At 38.8% G+C, this 22355-nt stretch overlaps 1 protein-coding gene across 3 annotated transcripts; it reads right to left on the bottom strand.

The window, feature by feature from the left end:
* Positions 1-3724: 3724 nt before the first annotated feature.
* syt10 (synaptotagmin X) lies at positions 3725-20472 on the bottom strand. 3 transcript variants are annotated; one of them, XM_080886384.1, is made up of 7 exons: positions 19903-20472; positions 18814-19207; positions 13223-13781; positions 10375-10495; positions 9274-9445; positions 8993-9122; positions 3725-6580 (listed from the first exon to the last, which is right to left on the bottom strand). In XM_080886384.1, the coding sequence occupies exons 1-7, from the start codon at positions 20102-20104 to the stop codon at positions 6509-6511; spliced, it is 1650 nt and encodes a 549-aa protein (XP_080742510.1). In that variant the 5' UTR covers positions 20105-20472; the 3' UTR covers positions 3725-6508. The 3 variants fall into 3 exon arrangements, with proteins under 3 accessions (XP_080742510.1, XP_080742511.1, XP_080742512.1); XM_080886385.1 differs by having other exon boundaries at positions 19918-20472; XM_080886386.1 differs by having other exon boundaries at positions 18814-19356; positions 19903-20005.
* Positions 20473-22355: the final 1883 nt, after the last annotated feature.

Below are 22355 nucleotides of genomic sequence, written 5' to 3'. Positions count from 1 at the left end.
CACACACACACACACGAAGCACGTACACGCCCTCACTATCACCCTCCCTACCCCGGATCCAACGCTTCCTCCCATGCTTACCTCCCATCGGATGTGGACACCGGATCAGCTGGAGGCGCAATCGAAGATTGCAGCGGTCCCAGATCAGCTGTACACACTGGAATACTCTCCCATGTTGCTTGTCTGTGTTTTATTGTGTTGATATCTGTGCATTCCTGTATTATGCTTTTGTGTTACACATTTCGATGTTTTTTTTTCCCCTTGCTACCTAGCCTGACCTGTCTCCCCAATGTGATGTTTGTGTATTGTATGTTCGGTTGGCAAGGCAACTGCAACTGACAAATAAACGCTATCTCATCTCATCTATTGCAGGGCTAACAGAGAATAACCAGTTTACAATGATCAATTAAGCTAGCATGCATGTTTCTGGACTGCAAGAGGAAGCAGGAGGACATTGATAGAACCCACAGTGGTACAGATGTACACTCTGCATAGCCCCAGCCATCCAAAGGATTCAAACCTGGAACCTTCTTGCTGTGAAGTGACGATGCTAACCACTTCACCTCTATGCCACCCCAAAACAATCATATTTAAGTGTCACATGTCAGTTTAATTGGAAATCACTGTGATAGTGCACACAAGCAAAATTACTAGAGGTATTTGCTCACATACTCATAGACCTAACTGCCTGTTTTCTTGTTGTATTGCAAAAGAGGTGGGGGGGTGGTTTTATGCAACATGGTTTTTCTCAGATGACTCATGGGTGGACAGGGAGAGACTAAATGTGACTTACCTGACAAAGTGAAATCGTAAAATTGGGCAGAACATTTTCACAGCAATTTGTTGCATTGTGTTCATTAAATGGAGATTTTATTGCCAGTTCTGAGGCTTTTTGTAAGCGGCCTCAGTACGTTTAACGAAGAGCCTCAGCACTGGCAATTATTCGCTCACAAGGGACCAATATTAGGAAAGGTATGTGTTGTGCTAGTTCAACAAGAAGCTTTCATCTATATTTTTCAAGGTCCATGCCGACTATATGAAACTGTGACGGATAATTCACCCCAAATAATGACTAATCCTCCAGGTGCACTGTTGGCGCTGGCCACAAGGCCTGTCCAATCTCCTCCTAAGTCTTCATCGTGCACTGGTGTTAAATACCCGGCACAAATAAGTATTCAGGAAATAGCGAAGCTTTAATTACATGCATCAGCACATGGAGCAATTAGGCATTGCTAACTAAAGCTACAACTCCACTCTAAATGCGGGTTTAGCATACAGAGAGTGGGAAGCTTTCATTGCCAAGGAAACTAATGCAACAACCCCCTTTTGTCTGATTCTGTCTAATATTATGGATAAAAAGGAAGTTGCGCTGCATGTCACGCTGCACGAGAGCTCAAAATGTCCCCTTCATGTTTTACCATCAAACGAAAGTAATATGAGGAAGAGGGACCCAGCTTTCTCACAGGCCTTTTTATATTTGCTTAAAGATGTTAAGGGCAAGAATCTTCTATCCCTTACTGGAGTGCTTATCTATTATTTCTTATTAGAGCAGTGATTCAAGACTTACGCCAGACACAAATAGCAGGTGTTTGGATACAGGGCCCCTATTCTCTCACCATTTGATTCACTGTTACTACTATTACTGCTACTATTCATGCTGTTCAGCACTCTGAACAAGTCAGTCATTTTATCCTGTGTATTCATCACATTTTAAATGTAGACAGTGCTGTTTGCTTTTTACTCCTGGAAAATAAGAAGCTGCTTTTATTTTTGCCTTAACAGAAACACTGAAAAGCCACAGGTTTGCGTCAGCAAACATTGTGTGCCAGTTAGTACTGTGCGGATGACCTCTGTCCATTATGTATGAGAAGCACTTAGCAACGTGACTGTCATCATTCAAAGGCTTCAGAGATTTCCTTCTGCTTTATTTACTTCAGCAAGTTTAATTTGACCACTTGAGTGTTACCAGTCAATGCAGCAACAATATAGATGTAATTTCTATACTTGTTGGTCCTGTGTATAAAGACAGTGTGTGCTCTTGTATGTATGTGATGTAGTTGCGACCCAGTTTTGAAACGTTTCAAAAACTTGTTTAAAGCTCAGGTTGAAATCCCTACATTAGCAAACATATCAATAAACCCACAGTTCCCGCAGAACCTTTTCTTTCCAAAGATGAATTCTCAAAATACAGTCAGGCCAAAGAGAGCCTTCACTCTGCAGTCTTGTGAAAAACAAAAAGTGAAGAACAACACCCTGTTATGCAATAGCTTGTAGAAGAACTTTATTAAGTAATTCTTCTCTGTATGACTGTCAGGTTCTCACATTGTTGTGAAGGAGTTTTGCCAACTCTTCTTTACAGTATTGTTTCAGTTTGCAGGAATTCATTTATGCACAGCTCTCTTAGGGTCCAGACCACAACATTTCAATCAGGCTGTGCTCTGGACTTCTGACTGGATCACTGCTACACCTTGATTCTTTTCTTTTTCAGACATTCTGTTGTATATTTGCTGCTGTGTCTTGTTGCATGGCCCAGATTCAGCTAAGCTTTAGCTGCTGGACAGAGGACTCGACATCTGACTGGAGTTCGTGGTCTGCTCCATGACTGCGAGGTGCCTGGCTCCTGTCGTTGCAGAACAATCAAACCCAGAGCAAGCCCAAATCATTACCCCTCCACTAGTGTGCCTGGCAGTTAATAGAGTTAAAAGAGTTTGTGCTGATATGCTCCATTTTTGTTTTTGTTTTTTTGCCACATAAGGTACTGTGCTTTGTTTAATTTACAGATATCACCATTTTTGTCTTGTGTATCCAAATGATATTGCTCCAGAGGTCTGGTGGTTTGTTCAGATGCAGCTTTGCAAACCTAAGCCACGCTAAGGTTAAACGTAACATTTAACATGCTAACTATGGACTATAGGGTCTGAAACGTAGCTCTTCGGATTTTTGCAATTTCTCTGAGCACTGCATGGCCTGACCTTAGTGTGAATTTGCACTCTTGGGAAAATTGGGAGCTGTCTTGAATGTTTTCCACTTGTGAATAATCTTTTTCGCTGTAAAATGATGGAGCTGAAATTGTTTGGAAATTATAACCCTTCATGGACTGATGGCCATTAACAGCTGCTTCGCTAAGATCCTCACTGAGGTCTTTCATCCTTAGAATTTCTAACACACACCTGAATGCTCCAGACCATCAAATAACTAGAATTGCTGCTTTTATAGAAGGCTGTACTTCATTTTTCCACATGACCTTAAAAAGTCCTCTTAAAACTTTATTTTCTCACACACACACAAAAAACTATGATTATAAAAAAAGAAATGTACCTGATTTCACTTTGGTCACTATCCCCTTCAAGGTTGTTTCCTTGTGCATCTCTCCAGTACTTTTGCTATATATGCATGCCTCTCTGTAGCACGTTCTGGTTACTTAAAGATCAAGGAGCACAGTGCACATCGGGATTTTCCAAATTTAAATCAAGTATGGTTTTTATGAATGCCCCCTTTTACTTTAGACACCTTTTATATACTTTGATTTCTTTAGCCACTAGAAGACTAATATAATTCCTGCCCAGACAGAGTGAGACATACTGTTATTTACTGATATTTTTTTTATTTATGTGTTTAAAATACATATGAAACAGATACAATAAATTATATCCCAAATATTTACTTTAAATTGTTACAAAAGTTATCACAAACTGTACACGTCATGACAGTAGTCGAAGTTGTTCTTGGTCCATATATACTCAAACAATTACAGCTCAAAGCTCTAAGGTCCTAAACATGGAATAACTCGGTAAGGTAGAATTGGCTTCACTGGGTCTCCAGTTTGACTAATTGTTCACAACTATTACAGAACGTGTCGAAATTGCACTCGTTTACAGGTCGGAGCGCTTCAAAGTATCACCAAACAATAGAAATACATTGTGATGTCTCTATTTCCATAAGTTTACGACAGCTTTTTAGAATTCACTTTTCAATATATACAAACAAAAGTGCCATTGACAAGTATGGATATATACAACTGTAAACACAAACTTTTTAATCTGAAATACTCTGACATATTCGCATTTCCCCCGATAAGTGCTTAATTTTTTTGTAGTGGTGAGAGGCATGCTACAAGTAAAAATATTCTCTTTTTTTTTAACACAGAGGACAGAGCAAGGGGAAAAGAGCATCATTAACTGCATTTGCAAGTAAGATAACAGTACATAGCCTTTTTCTATTTGCTATGTTGGGTTCTTATTAGTTATTACTCACAGGAAAATCTGAGATGATGGTTTATTTCATGTGGCTTAAAAATATAAAATATTGTAAAAATATTCATAATATATGGAAATATTTGAGTGTGTGTGTGTGTGTGTGTGTTAGCCACTGTTTGTATTAATCTTCTGCGCTTTTTAAAATTAAATTAACTGTTCAATAACACCTACTCCTTGCTGACTATTATACCTGTCAAGCCATTTAAATTTACAAGATTTTCTTTTTTCTTATCACCTGAAACACAGCTGCCACCAGCAGACACAGCTACAGACTTTATCAGCTGGAGCCGTAGACAGTATAAACCATGAATGTAGAAGTAAGGCCAAGGCAGCTCCACAGTGGCCTCGTTTCTCTGACAAGTTCAGCCAAGGTGCAGCTGCTTTAAACATGCATTGTTTTAAAATTGCTAAAATTGTTTCAGCAGGGGTAGGTAATCTGGTTTATAATGACCTTAACCAAACAATCTGACCCATAAATGGGATTTAGAATTGTATTTGTCATTTATGGTTATTCTAAGTCTCAGAACTATTTTTCAGGTTTCATATCCATCCTCTGACACTTACCCAGATTGGGGTCGGGAGGGAAACATCACCTCGTGTGTCCTTGGTCCGACCCAAACACGGACATGGCCAAAATGCATCTAGTCTTTTCTTTTGATGAGCAGTAGTGGCTTTAAGCTGAGCCCTTCTCAATTGATTGACCAGTAACTAGTTTCAAGCTTTAGTGAATAAAACATGAAGTTCATTTGGTAAATTATAGTTTGGTAAATTATTAATTAAAAAGGCAGGTTAACCAGGGTATGCTCCTTGGCTAATGCCACGGCAATCTCAGCGACTGTGTAACACTGTGAACCTCGAGGCTTCACAGCAGCTATGTTGATCTTTTATACTATTAGCGGCTGCAGCTAGCTTATTAACTATGCTAGCTATCTGAGTATTTAAAATACTAACTCTTTAATGTTTCCCACTGACTCGATTTAAAATGTCAATATAATGCAGGGATCCTAAAAGCGCAATCAAATGCTAAAAGATTGCAGCTAAAGCTCCGTCTCCCAAAGAAAAATTTAGCAACCTTATAAATTAATGATATATGGAGACGACGCGGCATTATTCTTGTACTCCAGTACAGGTTAATTTGCCTAATTATTACTGTTAATGTAAGAAACCTAAGATGTCACTACTTTTTTATTCTGTTCACTATGCTTCATTATGTATGTTTAAAAAGAACAACAGTTTTATTTTTAATGTTGCACATCAAAAGTTTACACAGAGGACAAACAGATGTGTTTACAAAACCTGCCTGTGGTTGCGTGAAAATGAACATTCAAGTGGGAACGAACTGCCAAATCTCACAGTCCACGACAGCGGTCATCTCCATGCGTTCTGAAGTGAACACCCTACAATAATGAACGTGGGAGTTTCAATATCAGTGTTACTGGACTAATTAGAGGGTAAGTTTAATTGTTTCTAAATAATACTGCTGCTTGTGTTTGCAGTTATGAAATAAGGTTGTTCTGTGTGTACAAAAATAAAGATGAATTTGTCATTTCATTGTGGCCAATTTTAAGAAACCAATTTAGTCTGAAGTTCATTTAGACACACTTTAATTTGATCTTTCTGTACATATGCTACATGAACCAGCTACTGTTTCTCCAAATATGAGAGTCCTGCAGAGTGATGGCTATTCTGTTTTACACATCTGTGACAGCTGTGACTGATATATTTACTGAGATTTCTCAGCCCTTGCAGAGGCTCAGTTACCTGCATTCCCAAATAAAACCTAGAGCATGACTCGCTTGATTCATCAAGTGTTTTTCATCAAGTAAATATTTTTGTGGTACTGAGCAGCATAGCCCTTAAACTTTGTGCCATTTCAAACTAAAATGGTAACGCACTAAAGAGCTTGAGGGCTGAAAAAATGTTGCTCTGGTACTGAAAAAAAACTGATAACGCTGCAAGTTAACCACCACAACTTGTTGCAGTGAGGCCTACCATTCATGTGGTCTGTGTAAATGTTAGTCAAATACGTTTCCAAAGCACACGTATGAAAAACAAACTTTGAATGACTGTGAGTGCTGTGCATAGCCATCTCTGTAGAGCACTTGAAGAACTTGCATTCAAATGAATGAATTTCAGTACAAACATAGAAACATGAATTCAATCCGCTCAAAAGGGTGATAGGCAACATAGCTTGTCGGCAAACAAACATCTGGTTTCTTACAGAGGTGATGCTGGCACTCCACCTGTGATCATCAGGGTGTATGTGGAGGTTTGGGTGAAGGACATGAACCTTGACTCTCAAAGCTTGCTGCTCTTCCAGGCCACTGAAAGGTAAAGCATCACAAAACAAGCAACATTAAAGAGCTATCCAGTCTTTCCCTGGTAAGCAGGTATTTTCTCTAGTCCTACAAATACACTGTGATCATAGGCAAATCTATTTTGGAGCAACTGGACCTTAAGCAGTGTATATCATTTCCCTTGTCTTGTTACATATAGGGTATGTCGGATTATATCCCAAATTAAATAGAAATGTAAAGAATCAATTTAGTCACATATTGCTACTTGATTGTGATGTGATAATTCAAGATGCAATTACTAAAGAAAATACTGGGTGCTCAATGGCTACAGTGAAGTCCATAAGAATTTGCACAATAAATATATTTTTTATAATTTGGACTGAAATGCTGCCAAGATGTTCAGACTTCCAGCTTAACCTGAAGGGGTTTTCCAAAATAACATAAACTATGAAGGATTTAAAGCCTTTTTTATACATAATTCCTAATTTTTAGAAGCTCAAAATGAATCTGGCCAGTAAAAAAAATTATTTTAAATGTAAGGATCGTTCCTTTATCGTCATCGTGAGTGTAACTAATGATTTTGATCTTGTCACAAACTCTCAGTATTTTCATTTATGAAGGATTCTCTCGACTGTAGACTTTGATCATGACATCCTTTAGAATGTTCTTGACTTGGTTAGGTGTTGGTTGCTTTTAGCTTTTCCAAGCCATGGAAATAATTCTAATTTATTTCTTAGCCTCTGAAAATGGCACACTTAGTATTTCTGTAATTAATGGAATACTTCTCTTAAACCCCTTAAATTAAAGCTGAAAGCCTGCACTTCAATAGTTGGCGTACAGTGGAAATACAAAAACTCTTTCACCTTCCAAATATTTATAGACTCAACTGTACATCAGTCTTGTGTATCCATTTTTTGCTTTGACACATGATCCTTTCAAGCTTTCCCACAACTCGTGACTCCTCAGACCTCGACTATTTCAACATTTCAACAGCCTCTTCCCTGCTTTGACAAAAAAATCAATTTATCAGACTGTCCAAAGCCCAGCTACCAGACGTTTTAACAAGAACCTAGAGAAGTGACCACATCACACCTGTTTTAACCTTCAGTATGTTTTATATATATATATATCTCTATATATAGAGAGCCGAAAACTCGAGGTGGCAGAGCTTTCGCAGTAAGAGTCTCAGGACAATGGAACAAGCTGCCTGAGAAAATCAGGTCAGTTGAGTCAGTGACCTCTTTTAAATACCTTCCTCCATTATTTAAGAGCCTTTCCTGAAGTTACAAAATGTTATTAATCCACTTGTATTTCTCTGTTTAAATGGTTATTTAACCTTTAGTTTTCTTATTTTCTTGATTGTAAAATCTGCTTGCTTTGTTGCTTGTGCAAACTACCACCTGTAGAAAGGTCCTTTCTAGATAATGCATATATTTTGCCTATGATCACAGCTTTCACCAAATCATAATGTAGGTTTACCACTGAAAATAGGTAATCACCTGTGTTTTCCTATTCTCCAGGTGGGGAGTGGGTGTGACAAAAGAGGGAAAGAATTGATAACATGTAAAATATTAATTTACTGTAGTGAAACAGCTGTCCTCTGTAAAAAGGAAAAAAAGCCTTCCAGTCTATAAAACTGACAACTTCTCTATGAGTACAGGATTAGCTACTCCTTATCTGAAAAACAGGCCCCATTAAAAGGACTACATGCGCCTTTTGCTGCATGACTTAAATGAACACATGCAACATGTAAGTAACAATGGTTTGGAGACCAGCTTTCATGAAGTGAAGCCATCTGTTTTCCCTTAGAAAACAAATTTGGTGCCTTAGTATTGCAAAGAAATAAATGTTAAGCGTCTCAATGAGATTTTGGGAAAAATAGCTAATAAACTTTTCAAAATCCCTTCAAGGTTGTTCTTTATGTTTTTTTGTTTGTTTGTTTGATTTACAGACAGGAGACTAATTTTAAGACAAAATGTATTTGTTTACAATCCCTTTTCCCCTGGATGCATATGTCCCCATGCAATAAGAACCCTTTTTCCTTGCAGATATCAAAGAGGGCACTTTCAATCTGCAGTATTAGTAATTTAAGAGAAAACAGCTGCTCATTAACATTGCAGCTGCGTCTAGGCTCCCTAAAACTTTGGAAATTAATCAGAAAAGTAAACCCTAAATTGGGAAGCAACAATTACACGTTCCGGATGATTTCATAGTTTCACAATGTTGGAAAGATTCAATTGAACTAATATAAAATAAAAATAAAAAGACATAAATAATGTGCTCCCCGTAGAGATGGAATAGATTGACATTTAGAAAATGTGACAGTCTACTGTGTGGTTTCTTTGCTTTGCAAGCCATAACACCTATACAGTTCAGTCTCACATTCAGAAGTTTTAATCGGGCTCTGTAAGACTAGTAAGGAAAAGAACATGCTTGTACCTCTCCTAGTGCATGCCAGTGCGTGATGGGCTTCCGTGGATAAGCCAACATTTCGTTCCAGTGATCTCGTCCGAGCCCTTCAGCATCTGGCCCCGTACGACACACGCCAATCACCTCATTGTGTCCAACACTGGTAGTCATAAAACACACACATTGACACACATGTGCTTTGGATCATGACTAAATTAAAAATATGTTTTGATCTACTTCTACTCTGCTCACTTTATCGTTTTAATGTAAGCATGTGAACATAAACAGTATTTAGTGAGTATTTAACTCACCGATCATAATCCATGACCATGATGGACAGACTGACTTGTTCCACATTCTCCGGGGGAATATCGAAGATGATAGCCTCGTTGTACACCGGATTAAGTGTGCTTTTCTTAATTGTTGTTTTTCGTTTCTTTAACCTCCGTCCATCACACATCAAGTAGACCTTCACATATGGATCTGAGAGACAAATATATGAAATAATTTGCAATTGTGTCAAAAGCTTTCATGGCTTCTGACATTAAACTTCATTAGCCTCTTTGTTTCAGTTTCTTGTGCATTGTTTTTGCCTTTCTGGTTTTTCTCCTGGCATCCCTCAGTGCTCCTCGGGGCTCCATATTGGGCCCACTACTCTTCTCTGTCAATGATTTATCAAATGCCTCCTCCCATTTTTATGCAGATGATACAATCTGCTGTTGTTTGTGTTTTTCAGTTGTAAAAACCCTCAGATTTCAGTAGTTTGCCTATTATGATGCTTAGTATCATTTAACTTTACATAAGTTTCTGTTAAATGCAGACAAATCTAAGTTCATTTTATTCATAAATAATCAAAGGGCTGAAACTTGTATTCAGGTATCATTATCGATCAGAATTTTCTCATTTAAACTTTATATTGAAAATCCTGTGTCCAAGATAAAAAATAAATTAATTAGGTTTCTTTTCAGGAATGCATTTTTTATTGTGCTCTAAGTCAGGCGACCTACAGGGGAACTTCTCATTATGAACACACCTGGCTAATACTTAAAGAGGCTGGATGCCATTTATCATTGTTCTTTACATTTATTACAGACCTTGGAAAACTTGTACATCACTCTCTTCTGTATGCTGCTGCTAAGTGACCGGCTCTGTATATCCCAGACCTTCCCGTGGATTGGTTTTTGCAAATAAATCACTGCTTGGGCTAGTTTCTTCTTATGTGTGTGACTCTATTTCTAAAAACCACAACCAATGTGTCCTATGTTCTCAGAATATTTTATAAAAGAGACTTTTACCTGGAAAAATAAAGGATATATATCGTCCCTATTTCTTTTTGCTCTCTCAGCTTAACTATATTTAATTAATTCCTAAGTTTTGCTTTTGATGTGAAGACTATTTTGCTATTTGATTACCTGAGGAGCCTGTGATGTCCATGGCTTTGAGGTTTCTGCATTTGATGACTGTTAGGGTCATTCTCCCTGCTGTGGGGAGGTAGCACAACGAGTACATGATCTCTCCCAAATCGATACTCTCCTGGAGGGCATAAAAAGAAAAGAGAGCAGAATGTATTGAACCAAATTTAAATGATTTGCCACATTCTGTGAATCAAAATGCCAAAGCAAAGGAGCAAACAGGTCAGTTTTTAAAAGAGGTCATATGCATTGAGCTGATAGTGAGAGTTTAATTAGCATGGCTCTGCAGGCTATTTGACATTTATCTCAGTCCTTCAATTCTTTATGGCGGTAAACTTAACTAACAATTAACTGTTCAGATTTGTTACTGTTTCTTCATCCAATAACCGTAAATCATTAATCTAGTAGTAAATAGTACTAATGTATGGTTTCCAGGCTTTGGTAACAGTCCTAAGAAAACCATCTCAACAATACTTTGGTGGTTGTAATACAGGCAATCATAGCCAGGAGAGGTTAAATCATACATAGCGTGATATGTCACTATATTAATCGTTAGAATGAACTTTTTTATTGGTAATTGATGGGAAAGTATCTTTTTTAAACAGATAGACGCATTAAACTATCATGTTTTGCAATGACTTGAGAAACCACAAGATCAAAATTATAACATCTTCTTTGTATTAGACTTCATCATCATCATCAGGCCAATATTTCAATTATTCAGAAACTTCGGTTTATGACCAAGTATCAATGAAATGAAAGTCATTCACAAATCTGTCAACTGTTGTTGGTAATAAACAATACAGTTTATTTAGCAAATGTTAGCATACTAGCATAAACTAAGATAATCAAGACTGCAAAATGTATAGCTGCTAAACATCTAAATGATCTTATCATTATGGCTTTATAGACCTGTTAGCATGTTTTTTTAAATCACTATTGTATATGCAATATTATTTGATTCATTGTAGTTGAGTTTGTTGTTGGCTCAATTTGTTTGCTAGCAAAACGAATACCAATAGCGTATGTTGTGATTTCAAAACGTAAGAACATGATTTTGCAGCTCATTTAATTGTTAGTTTGTAGAGGTTCTTAAAATTAAGTTTGTTTGTTTATTCTGTCATAGTTTACACAATGAATTAGGTTACATTGGTAATTGTTAATGACATTATCTATAACTACTAAAAAGAGAAGTGTAGACTGTTTTTTCTGCTGAAATTTAACATCATAGTTGTTAATTGAGTAATCTAGACAACTCTCTGCAACTACACATTTATAGCCAGTGAAATCCCGTACGCTACATCTTACTATTGAATTAACATTGGAGTTTGGCTTGAATGTTCAATTATTGTAAGCCTCTCTCACACAGACCTACAGACTGGTCTGTAAACATCTTGAAATAAGGGGAAACGTGTGTTCCCCAAGATTGATCACAAAGAGGTATAAGGTGCTACACTCAAAACCTCACTGAGATTGCTATGGTTGTTAGCGAGGCGTTGCAGCTGCCCATAGTTTACATGATAAACTCATCTGCGAATGCTCAGCAACTACTCTCCAAGTTGTAGTGAAATTGTGAAAGTAAACATTTCACCTATGTTTTCCCATATGTTTTGGTTTCAGCAAGCTGCACTTTTCACAGTTTGTGCACCGGTTGGAGAACAGTTGGCAAGTGCTTGCAGAAAAGTTAAGAGAAACCAATAGGAAGGGAGTTGAAGTTAGACAATACCTTATAACCACACATGTTTATAAATACTACTTGTGCCATAAAAATTGTCAGATAAATACCTTAAGATTAGTACAGGTCCAAAGTTACCAAGCTGCCTTTGGTTGTGTCAACACAGAAATAGGAATATAAAAAAAGAAATCCCACAATCCAAGTGACTATGATGAGATGTGCACAGGAGGAAAAATATAAATATAAACTTTCTCCATGCCATTTATATTACCAAACTCTATATGAAGTTGTCTATAGAGTTACATTAGTCCGTTTATTTTAAAGTGATGTCTTATGAGTCTATGATAGTGTAGCATTCCTCTGGAGTTGAATGTAATGAGCACTGAAATCACACCCGACTGCAGTTTTCTCTTGCACAGTCTCCATGCAGTTCTCATAGGTAAGGGTAAAATTTAATTGATGCAACAAATGTGGTTTTAAGTAAACAAATTTTATCAGCTCTTAATGCCTGTGCTTTTAGAAAGCATCAATATAAAAATTATAATATATTAAGGAAGCGAGAGAATAGCCAGTTAAACAATTCTTTATGCAAAACAAAATTTATTGTTCTTCTGTTGCTGCTAATTTAGCCCACAGACACTAAAGTGAACCTGAAAGCAAAGGCTCAGTGTTTCTCACCAGGAACACATTCATTAATAAAGCCCAGCCTCTTGAGCAAATTGTGATAAGTGGTTATGCTGGAGTAAATGCATTCGGGGGCTAAATAACCACAAATCTTTAGAAAAGAGTTCATATGAGGACAGGCTATCTGCAGTATGCTGCAAAGCCTGCAAACCCTTTTTGTTTACCTGTAGAGTTTTAGTCACTGCATAAATGTGGTCTTGGATATTTTTTACTCTGTTTCTATAATTACATCTGCAGAATACCCAGCATTTTCTGGAAAATGCTGTGTGGGTGTTTGGCTGTTGAAATCCATTTCCCAAAGCATTTGAATTATGCAATGCATTGCACCTGCCATAATATTTTTTGATTAGACATTTCTGACAACAGTATAAAATCCCATTCACTACTACCACGGTAACAGCACAGAGGCCTGGTGCAACATTTCTTAAATAGCAACAACATACACATATGCGAGGATTTGGCAGTGTCTTAGTGTGAACACCAACTCACTGTGGTTGCTGCATGAATATCCTTCCAAACAACCGCCTCCCTGGAAAGATCAGAGAGTTCAAAGAGGTTGTCCACAACCACCTCCCCAATCATATCGTGGCTGGTGAATCGGTCAAAGTCGTAGACGCTGAAATGGAGCTTGCGGTTGCAAAGCTCATCGTATACTACGGGGAAACAGAAGGTCTCGTCAAATGTGGGGTTTAGATTCTTGCGATGAACTCGAGTCTGGAACTTCTTCTTTCTCTCGGGTAGCAAGTAGATCTTCACATATGGGTCAGAGGTGCCTGTGAAGTCTTTGGCAGGCAGATCCAAAGCTTTCAGGATCCTCACCACCAAAGCCTGCTCCTCGTAGTCGTAACGAAGCGAAAAGCTTAGCTTTCCACAAGTCTCCACGGGCTCTTTGGCCTCTTCTGAGTCCACAGACTTCTGCTTGTAGAGTTCAGGTTTTATTCTTCCAATGCTGACAGTAGAGGACTGGCGGAGAGGCACTGTGTCCATGGTGAAGTCAACACTGGTGACATTCTTCTGACGAGGCAGGTGGCGCCTGAATGAATTGTGCCTGTTGAAAGGAGCATCACAGAGCATCAGGTAAATGTCTCATTTGTCGTGTGTTTGGCGTCATGGAAGAGCAGCTTTTTTATGGAACAAAAGGTTTATCAGAGCAAAATACCACACAAATAAAAGCTGGTTATTGTTTTTATTACTATTCAGGAAAAAGTCTAAAAACAATATCTAGTGTAGAAACCTTTAAATGTTTAATAAACTACCACCAGATGCTCACAATAGTGCATAATTAACTAGGAACCAAAATGGCGATAGTCTAAATATTGTCCAGAGATATATATGCTTTGTTTTTTTAAATCCCCCTGTGGGCGGTCTTTATCCTTCGAGCTCCTCATCTTCTCTACCTCCTCTTTCAACCCTTGGTATTCTCAAGCTTCTTGTGTTACTCGTGTTTATATTGCTTCCTCTGCTTGTCAACCGTTACTGTGTCTGGTTGGTAGCGGACACAGTAGAGGGCTGCCACAGTCACCAGTTTGTCTGTTTGTATCTCGAAGTCAAACAGGATCTTAGCTTGGCCATTTTCAAACTACCCTGGGGGCGTTGCGCTTGATACTTCTAGGCCATACTCGGCACAGATGTTCAGCGACTTGGTTATGGCTTTCCATGTATGACTCATGTGCTAGCATCTTTTGATGCTCATATCAAGTCTGTGACCCGGTCTTGCTCTGGAGCAGAAGCCCCACCCACCTGCAGTTTAAATTTTGTTTTGTATATGAGGAGCAGCCAATCAGAGGTTTGCTTAAAGGGGGCTTGTTTTAGACAGATGATCAGTTTTTCCAGCTTTATTTGACAGACACAGTGAGGAAAGGACAGGAAAGCGGGGGCAGAGCGAGAGGAAGGCATGTGGCAAAGGGCCGCAGGTCAGACTTGAACCCAGGCCAGGCGCTCTCAGCCTATAAAGCAGCGCCCTATATTGCATATTTTAAATCCCAGCAAACTCCCTAGCTGAAAATAGCTGGTTTTATCATCCATATGGTAACAGGTGATATTAAATCACCAGTGATCAAAGTGACAAATTGATTTTTGCCACTACTGGCGTTGGTTTGGGGAAATGAAAACACATCTCCAGCACTCAGATTTGAGCCCTCATTCCAATTACCTGAATGCTGCAAATTTCAGTGAAGTTGACATCTTTTGAGAAAACCACGTCTGTCTTTGACTCGCCGATCTTGTCACCTAGCAACTGGCCCTCCTCCTTTCTGACCGTAAGACAATCACAGCAGCCTGACAACCGTGGCACAGGAAGCACAGCTGAAGATTAAATACTACACTGAAATATTGTAAACAGCACAGAGGGGGAACATCGCCAGCACAAATCTCAGAGGAAAAGGAAAGTGTGCCTGATTTACCAACTGAACATTGATTAGCAAGATTTGTTTTCTCCTTTATGATTTTTGTGTATTGTCAACCTTTATCTCTCTTTGAATCCCCCAACACACACTCAATCCATATGGGCTTATTGACATCTTCCTTTGTCTTCCTCTTTCTCTGTTTTCCTAAGTGTTAAAGTTACAAACATCTACAATACCCTGAAAAAGTTTAACAACCTTCGGACTCCAAACTTTTGCAGTGTATGGTTTGTCACACAATAGATAAAAGTTATATTTTGTGTCTCATTAGTTGTCTAGAAACCAAACACTATAATGTCAGTTAGAATTTTGGCTACCATCATTTTGTTTCTTTGAAGCCAGAAGTGAACTTATAAAAAGTAGAGATGGACTGATCCGATATTACGTATCGGTATCGGTCCGATACTGACCTAAATTACTGGATCGGATATCGGAGAAAAATAAAAAATGTAATCCGATCCATTAAATATCACGAAAGCACCTCACAAAACTTGCAACACGCCGTAACTCACCTCAGAACGTTAGCACGTCGGAGCAGTATGCATCACGTGATAGAGCGGCTGTGGCATGCGGGACCTGTCGGTGGTCTGGATAGCATTTGGAGCTTCGCTAGCAACCCGGCATTTCATCTCCGACAAAGTTATCCCCGAGAGAAGTAAAGCAAGTGTGTAAGTCCATCTCTGAATGTTTGTAAAGCATTCCTGCCTTAAGCTTAACGAGCGACTGCCTCTTCTTGCTGCTACTTCAATCATGAAACTGCTTAATGATCAGCTGATCGGCTTTTCTGTCGCGAGTCCGTCTCTCTGGTTTGTTTTTGGCCCACTTTGCACCAGAAAGAGGAAACCAGCGGCTGAACAACAGCAGCACGTTTAAGTTTGATAAGCTGTTGTTAGAATTTATTTAATATTACTTTCTACTCGAAGATCTTTTTCTACGTAGCTGACGGCTGGTAACTGTGCAGGGGCGGATCTAGCAAAGTTTAGCCAGGGGGGCCGATAGGGCATTAACAGGGAAAAGGGGGCACAAAGACATACTTTTCTTTCTTATTCTCATTTAAAATGTCTAGCTTTTAATAAATAATTATCTGACACCCAAAGTTTTAATTTGGTGTAAAATGAATAGAAGTCAACTACTGTATATAGTGACTATTAAGTCTAATATATACCCTAGTAAGCTATAGTACTTTTTACTTTGGGAAGGTACCATCTGTGCAGTCTGCAATTTTGTTGAAGAAAGATGTTGAATCTATTTAATATTTCTTGAAAAATAATTGATTTCTGTGCATTTTTTTTCACACTGCATCAAATTAAGGTTGATTACGTCGATTAAGCATCATGAGGTGGAGCGTGAGGGGTGGTTCCCTATTTTTTATTTATTTATTTTTGTTGTTGCTGGGAGTTGGAACCCTATTAGTTAGGTTGCTTAATATTTATGCTAAGTACTCTTTAAAATACCAGAATAGGGAGGATGGTGTAGGTTTAAGTTTATTAGATTGATCAGTATTGCTGAACTATGAAATATTTTTTTTTTGCATACAGGTATAACAGAATAGCTTTAGTGTAGTTGTTGTTTTAAACTTGAGTATGAACTTATACAAAATGCAGCAAGATATTTTAAAAAAACAGTTTTGTTGATTAAAAAACATTATATCGGATTCATATCGGTATCGGCAGATATCCAAATTTATGATATCGGTATCGGACATAAAAAAGTGGTATCGTGCCATCTCTAATAAAAAGTAGACGGCTAGGTTATCAGCTAACTCGAAGCATGCTACATATAAACTGTACACTTATTGGCTTATTAAGTACCATTCAATACTAAAATTCCACTTGTGAAAACTGAGGCACAAACTTCCTACTGTTTGGAGCCATGGCACATATTTCACATTAGAAAACAACCCAACAAAAATGTCACAAAAAGCATATTGATCATTTTTCACTGCACACCAAATATAGCGGAATTGACTCTGTTTGTCCCCAGTATACCTTTTTCTCTTTCTTTGACCACTAATCATGCTAGGGCCTTCACGCCCCTCTGTATAGTTATGGGGGAGAAAAAGCATTTGCAGTGACGAAAACATTTCTGTAACAGGGTGTATTTTGTTATTTTGGGGACGGACTCGCTTTTGGAACGGGTCTCTAGTGGTCATTTGAAGAATTGCAATTCAATTTCTCAGTTTTTAACTCTGTGTGCTGTCTTGACACAAAGAGGCCAAAGCAAAATATGGAAAATTGTTTTTAAAAATTGTCTTTACTAATGAGTATAGTTGAAAATGAAACATATATGATTGACTTAAACTTCATCCCTCTGTTTTGCATTTCCACCCTTGTTCCACAAAGTTTCACCTGTGCTCTGCCACTGTTTGGCTTGGTTACAGATGCACAGTTACACATAAATGTCAGGGTCAGAGTCAATCAGAGGAAGAGTTGGTGATGGTCTTTGCATAATGTGGATGTCAAATTTTAACAACGACAGCTGAGGACAGAAAAAAGTGTGTCTGTAAAGGTCACCGAAACACGGTGGAAACTCTGTAGAGTTTCTATTATGTGACTATTTTAGTTTAAACATTTACCTGCCAGTATGAAGGGAAGGTTTCTAAGACTGAATCTCCAAACTAAAAATGCTTTTGGTGCTTGGCAAATGTTAATTGTGGACGCTGAACCAAGTTAGTCATAAATTCTTAGAATAATTTTAATAATTAGTCATTGTTTCAAATGTCAAATTGTTTTCTATTTTTTGGTTCCAGCTTTTCAGCTCTGAGGATTTGTTTCTTTTCTTTGTGACACTGAAATAAAATCCCAGTTTTGGACTGTTGGGTTTCCATGTTTGCAGATGTCAGCAGTTAGATTTCCTGGTTTTCCAAGACTATATCTACTAGTTTTTCTGGTGTTATAACCTGATTATGGTATATGCTGCTAGGCTTTTCTTTTAAGCCACGATTAACTATAAAACATTAGTTTTGCTTTAGGCTTCTTTTAGCTTTTGCTGTCAAAAAAGTAGGCGGAGGAATTGAGAAGGTAGGTCTTGTAATCTTTAACCTGTCCTATCTGCATAACTGGTGGGTGTATAATTCATGGAGGCCTACGCCACAATATCATTTAATTAACAAGCCCTAACAACAAATCAAAGTGCATGTCAATACCAGCTTCCTCCGAGAAACTGAGCACAGCTGCCTGGTGCGTCTGACAAAAACCCAACCTTCCACCATGACAGCTCCCACCCCACAGCCATGCTAATTATGGACCTTCTAGTTTAAACACAGTACTGGAAAACAAAGAGAAGAAAGAGCTGATTGTTTAATGACTGAGGTCTTTACCAGAGCAGCTTGACTCACATGTACAAGTGATTATAGGGTTCAAAGTGCAGCAAGGAGATGTGTCAGAAATGCTGCAGAATCTCATTTTTGTGATGTACAACAGCAGCAGCAGCTATTCAAGGTCACCAACCAGTCACTGACATGTGCCACACTACCTCGAGGACAGCAGCAGCAGCCCTGTCACAAACTGTCAGGACAGTTTGTGCTCTATGTGAGTTTTTGTTTTTTTAAATGTGTTTCTTGTAACATGGGTGGGGAGATGGACAAAACAAAAGAGATCTTTAATATGCTACACTTAGTTGTAAGCACAAGTGGCCTGAGTGCAGAAGCAGACTAGGGACTGGTTCATGTGACAGTACCTGGAGGAGGAGGTTGGCTCGGTGGTCTGCCTCTGGATTTTAGCCTGCTGGCTGAGCTTCTCCCTCAGAGCTGTCTGGACCTCGGCAGGGATGTCTGGAGACGTTTGGCTGATCTTCATGGCTGCCTCCAGTAGCTTGACTGAGCTCCGTCCATTCACCTTCACTTCAGGCGGCTGTTTCTTTTCCACCTCCGCCACTTTAAACTCAGTAACCGGGGGGGAGTTGGGTGGGGGTGCCTCGGGGAAACCCCCACGGAGCACATTTTCAGCGTGGGCTGACAGAGCCTTGCTCCTCCAGATGGGCCAACACAGCTTCCAAAAGACAAAGAGAGAGACTACCAACAGGGCGAGGCCACAGAAACCCACGACCACAGCAAGGAGACTAATAGAGATGTCTACATTCAACCAAAGGACAAAGACAGGTGACACGTAGAAAGGAGGAGAGAAGCAGGCGAAGGACAAAATATGACCAACAAACATGCAAGGGAGAAGGAGAAAAAGGGAGAGAAAGCAAGCTGTAAGAAAGAGGGGGCAGCAAATGCACCTGTTTGATATAGAAAGATCATATAAAGGTCATAAAACCACAGTTTAGTGAGGAGACACAGCATCAGGAAAACAGCACGAAAAGAAAAACATCTGGCACCACATCTCCCCTTCTGGCTTCTATTTAAAAGCAAAGTTTGCACCTGCTGTGCAACAGTATGCAAGGAAGCTTAATTCAGCTTAAAAATTCAGATTTTCAATCAAGCTGGCACTAGAGTGAAATTTCACAGACTGCAAATTTACAAAGGAAACATAGCTGAAGGGAGGAGAATCATTTCGTCCTCTCGGTCTGTTTCCCACCTGTTGCTGTTTCACTCAGTGTGGACTGAGATGCGTAACAGGTAGACACTTTCAGAACATTTTTCGTTTTTAAAAAAACGCAGTAAAAATAAGGATAATAGTGGACTAATAAACTTTTAACTAGTTGGTGATTAGTTCATCCATTCCCCCTCGAAACTCTGCGAGTACTGGGCGCCATGACTTTAGAGAAAGAAGTGATTAATTAAGGGAATTGGGGAGAATAAAATAATGACTTTATTCTATTTACCTGCGTGTCCTTTACCTGGTATGTTGCTCTCAAGGGGGAATATATCCGAACATTTCTCCCGGTCTACGTGTCCCGCGAGACAAAGTTCCGTAACGATTTGGAGAGCCCTTTGGCACAGAGTGACGCTGTCATCCGTCCGAACATTCATGTCTCTCCGGTTAAGCCATTGCACGCCGGAGGAGCCGGGAGGGCGGCGGTTCATTTGGAAACCTTTTATGCGCCGCAGAGTGCAGCCTGTCCGCGGGAGACAGTGGGGAAGCGCGCAGAGTCCTGATCCATATCCAACGCGCAACGAGGAGCGACTGGCCGCACGCGCTCCCTGCGTTTGAATAACAGCAAACGGGGTGCTCGAGTCCAACCCTCACTGCGTCCAATAGCGATGCGCTTCGGTTTGATACTCAGTCCTGTTGGTCGGGGTTTGTAACGGGATTACTTTTTCGAGTAATGACTGGAGTGTTCTCTATGAGGGACAGACGACCTCGCTATGTCCCCGCCTTTCGGCCAACGCATGTTGGCTTCCCGATCCCCTGTGGCCCTCGGTCTGTGGTTATAAAGATTCAGCAGATCTAAGTCAAAGCCAAAGAAAAGTAACACTTTTCAAAAAGCATCACAGAGCTAGAAAAATAGGCTTACATACAAGCTGCCCCATACCTACAGAAAATTTGTGTTTTGTTATATATTTATATGAATATTTGCACAGATTAGAAGGTCAGAAAAGTTTTTCCAGTCAGTCATCAAATTCATATTTTTTGAAAGTGTGTGTCACCAAAGCCAGTTTGCGTTCTTATGGTTATTCCAATTTACTGAGAATCACTTGACCTGTGATGTTTTTTTTAAACTACTGACTAATTTCAAAACCTAAATTTCTTGTAAAATCATTCTAATCAGTATTATTATTATTATTGTTATTATTATTATTATTATTATTATTATTATTATTGTTGTTGTTGTTGTTGTTGTTATTTTCTATGAACCATTCAATATCATATACTCAGTAATGCTTAAGTAATGATTGACTCATCATGATGATGATTAATCTAAGATGTGTCATTAATTTTCTAGCCATTAACAAATGTGAAGTGCAAATTTAGATCATCCATTAAAAAATGATTCACTGTTACCTCAAATGTGGACTGACACGTGAGCATGTTAGCTTCTCAACATCCCAGTTTATTTATGTTACTGTGTATATCTTGAATTTGATTAAAAACATGACTCTTCTATAAAAACATACATTCATCTGCCCTAAAACTGAAGCTGCAGAAGTCCCATATGTTGCAGTTCCTCTAATGGCCACATGAGGCTGGCTCTAAAGGTGAATTAAACTCCATCTACATCCATGTTGCAGCATGTTTACAGCCAAGTACAACATGCACCATCAAAGCTTAAAGTTTAATTTATCAATTTGACTGGTATGTGTGCTGACACGGGCAATCGTGGCTGATAGCTGTCTGTCTCTCGGCCTCATCTCCACTAATTAATCACACTGAAATGGACCTCTTGACTATGTTTGTGCTGTAGTTCCTTTTAGAGCATTTTTCATGGCATAGAAATGCTCTAGAAGGTATTTGGGGACACAAAGGTACTGCAGGTGGGCCGATGTAATAAGAGAAATTCATTTTTGAACTTCCTCACTGGATTTATATAAAAAAAATCATTAAAACTGGCAATAGGAGGTGGTTCATTTTTGATATTACTCATTACTCCAACCTAAATGTATTGCTCTTGTATTGAAGTTTGTGTTGCTGTGGCAGGCGGGTCACAGGTTGGCTTTACCACTTTGAATATGACTGGGTAGCATCTGCAATTCATAGCCAACAGCCTGTAATTTCTGTGTTTTTTGAATAAAATTGTCAAGAAAACACATGACTTTCCATCGTATTTTGATTAGAGTGAAGATTTATGATTTGGTAGGGCCCTGTGGGGTCTTTCTGGTTTTTAAGGGGGCTGCAGCTTTATTGGCTTCTGGAATGGCTGATCGAGATTAATTTAAGGTGAGCTGTGTCTTTTTACTTAAAAAAAAAAAAACCAAAAAACAACAACAATATGGAGCAACATGGCAGTGGCTCAAACCCTAAAAATGAGGCTTCAAAATGCAAGGAAGCCAAGAAACCCAATTAATGATGTCATGGTAGCCACACCCATCCATCTTTTATATACAGTCTTTGACAAATACATACTGTTGTTGCTTACCAACTTGTGTGAATTGAGTGTAAATTAATGTCTCATAACTGATGACCTTTGAGGTGTGAAACATTCACAAATAGATATGGAGACTTTTTTTATATGCTAATGGTAAGCAACAGGAAATCATTAAATCATACTTTAGCACGAGTCATGCATTAGTTTGGCGCTACTTGAGTATATAATTGTACTCTTATTAGAAAGTGTTACCATCTAACCGATTATTCTCTTTACAATTTATTTTAACACACTCTCAAATTGCAGATTAC

The sequence above is a fragment of the Rhamphochromis sp. 'chilingali' genome (assembly GCF_963969265.1).
Source record: "Rhamphochromis sp. 'chilingali' genome assembly, chromosome: 7".
Classification (NCBI taxonomy): Eukaryota; Metazoa; Chordata; class Actinopteri; order Cichliformes; family Cichlidae; genus Rhamphochromis; species Rhamphochromis sp. 'chilingali'.
Note: the sequence above shows the minus strand (reverse complement) of the source record. Positions and strands in the feature narration are given on the sequence as shown.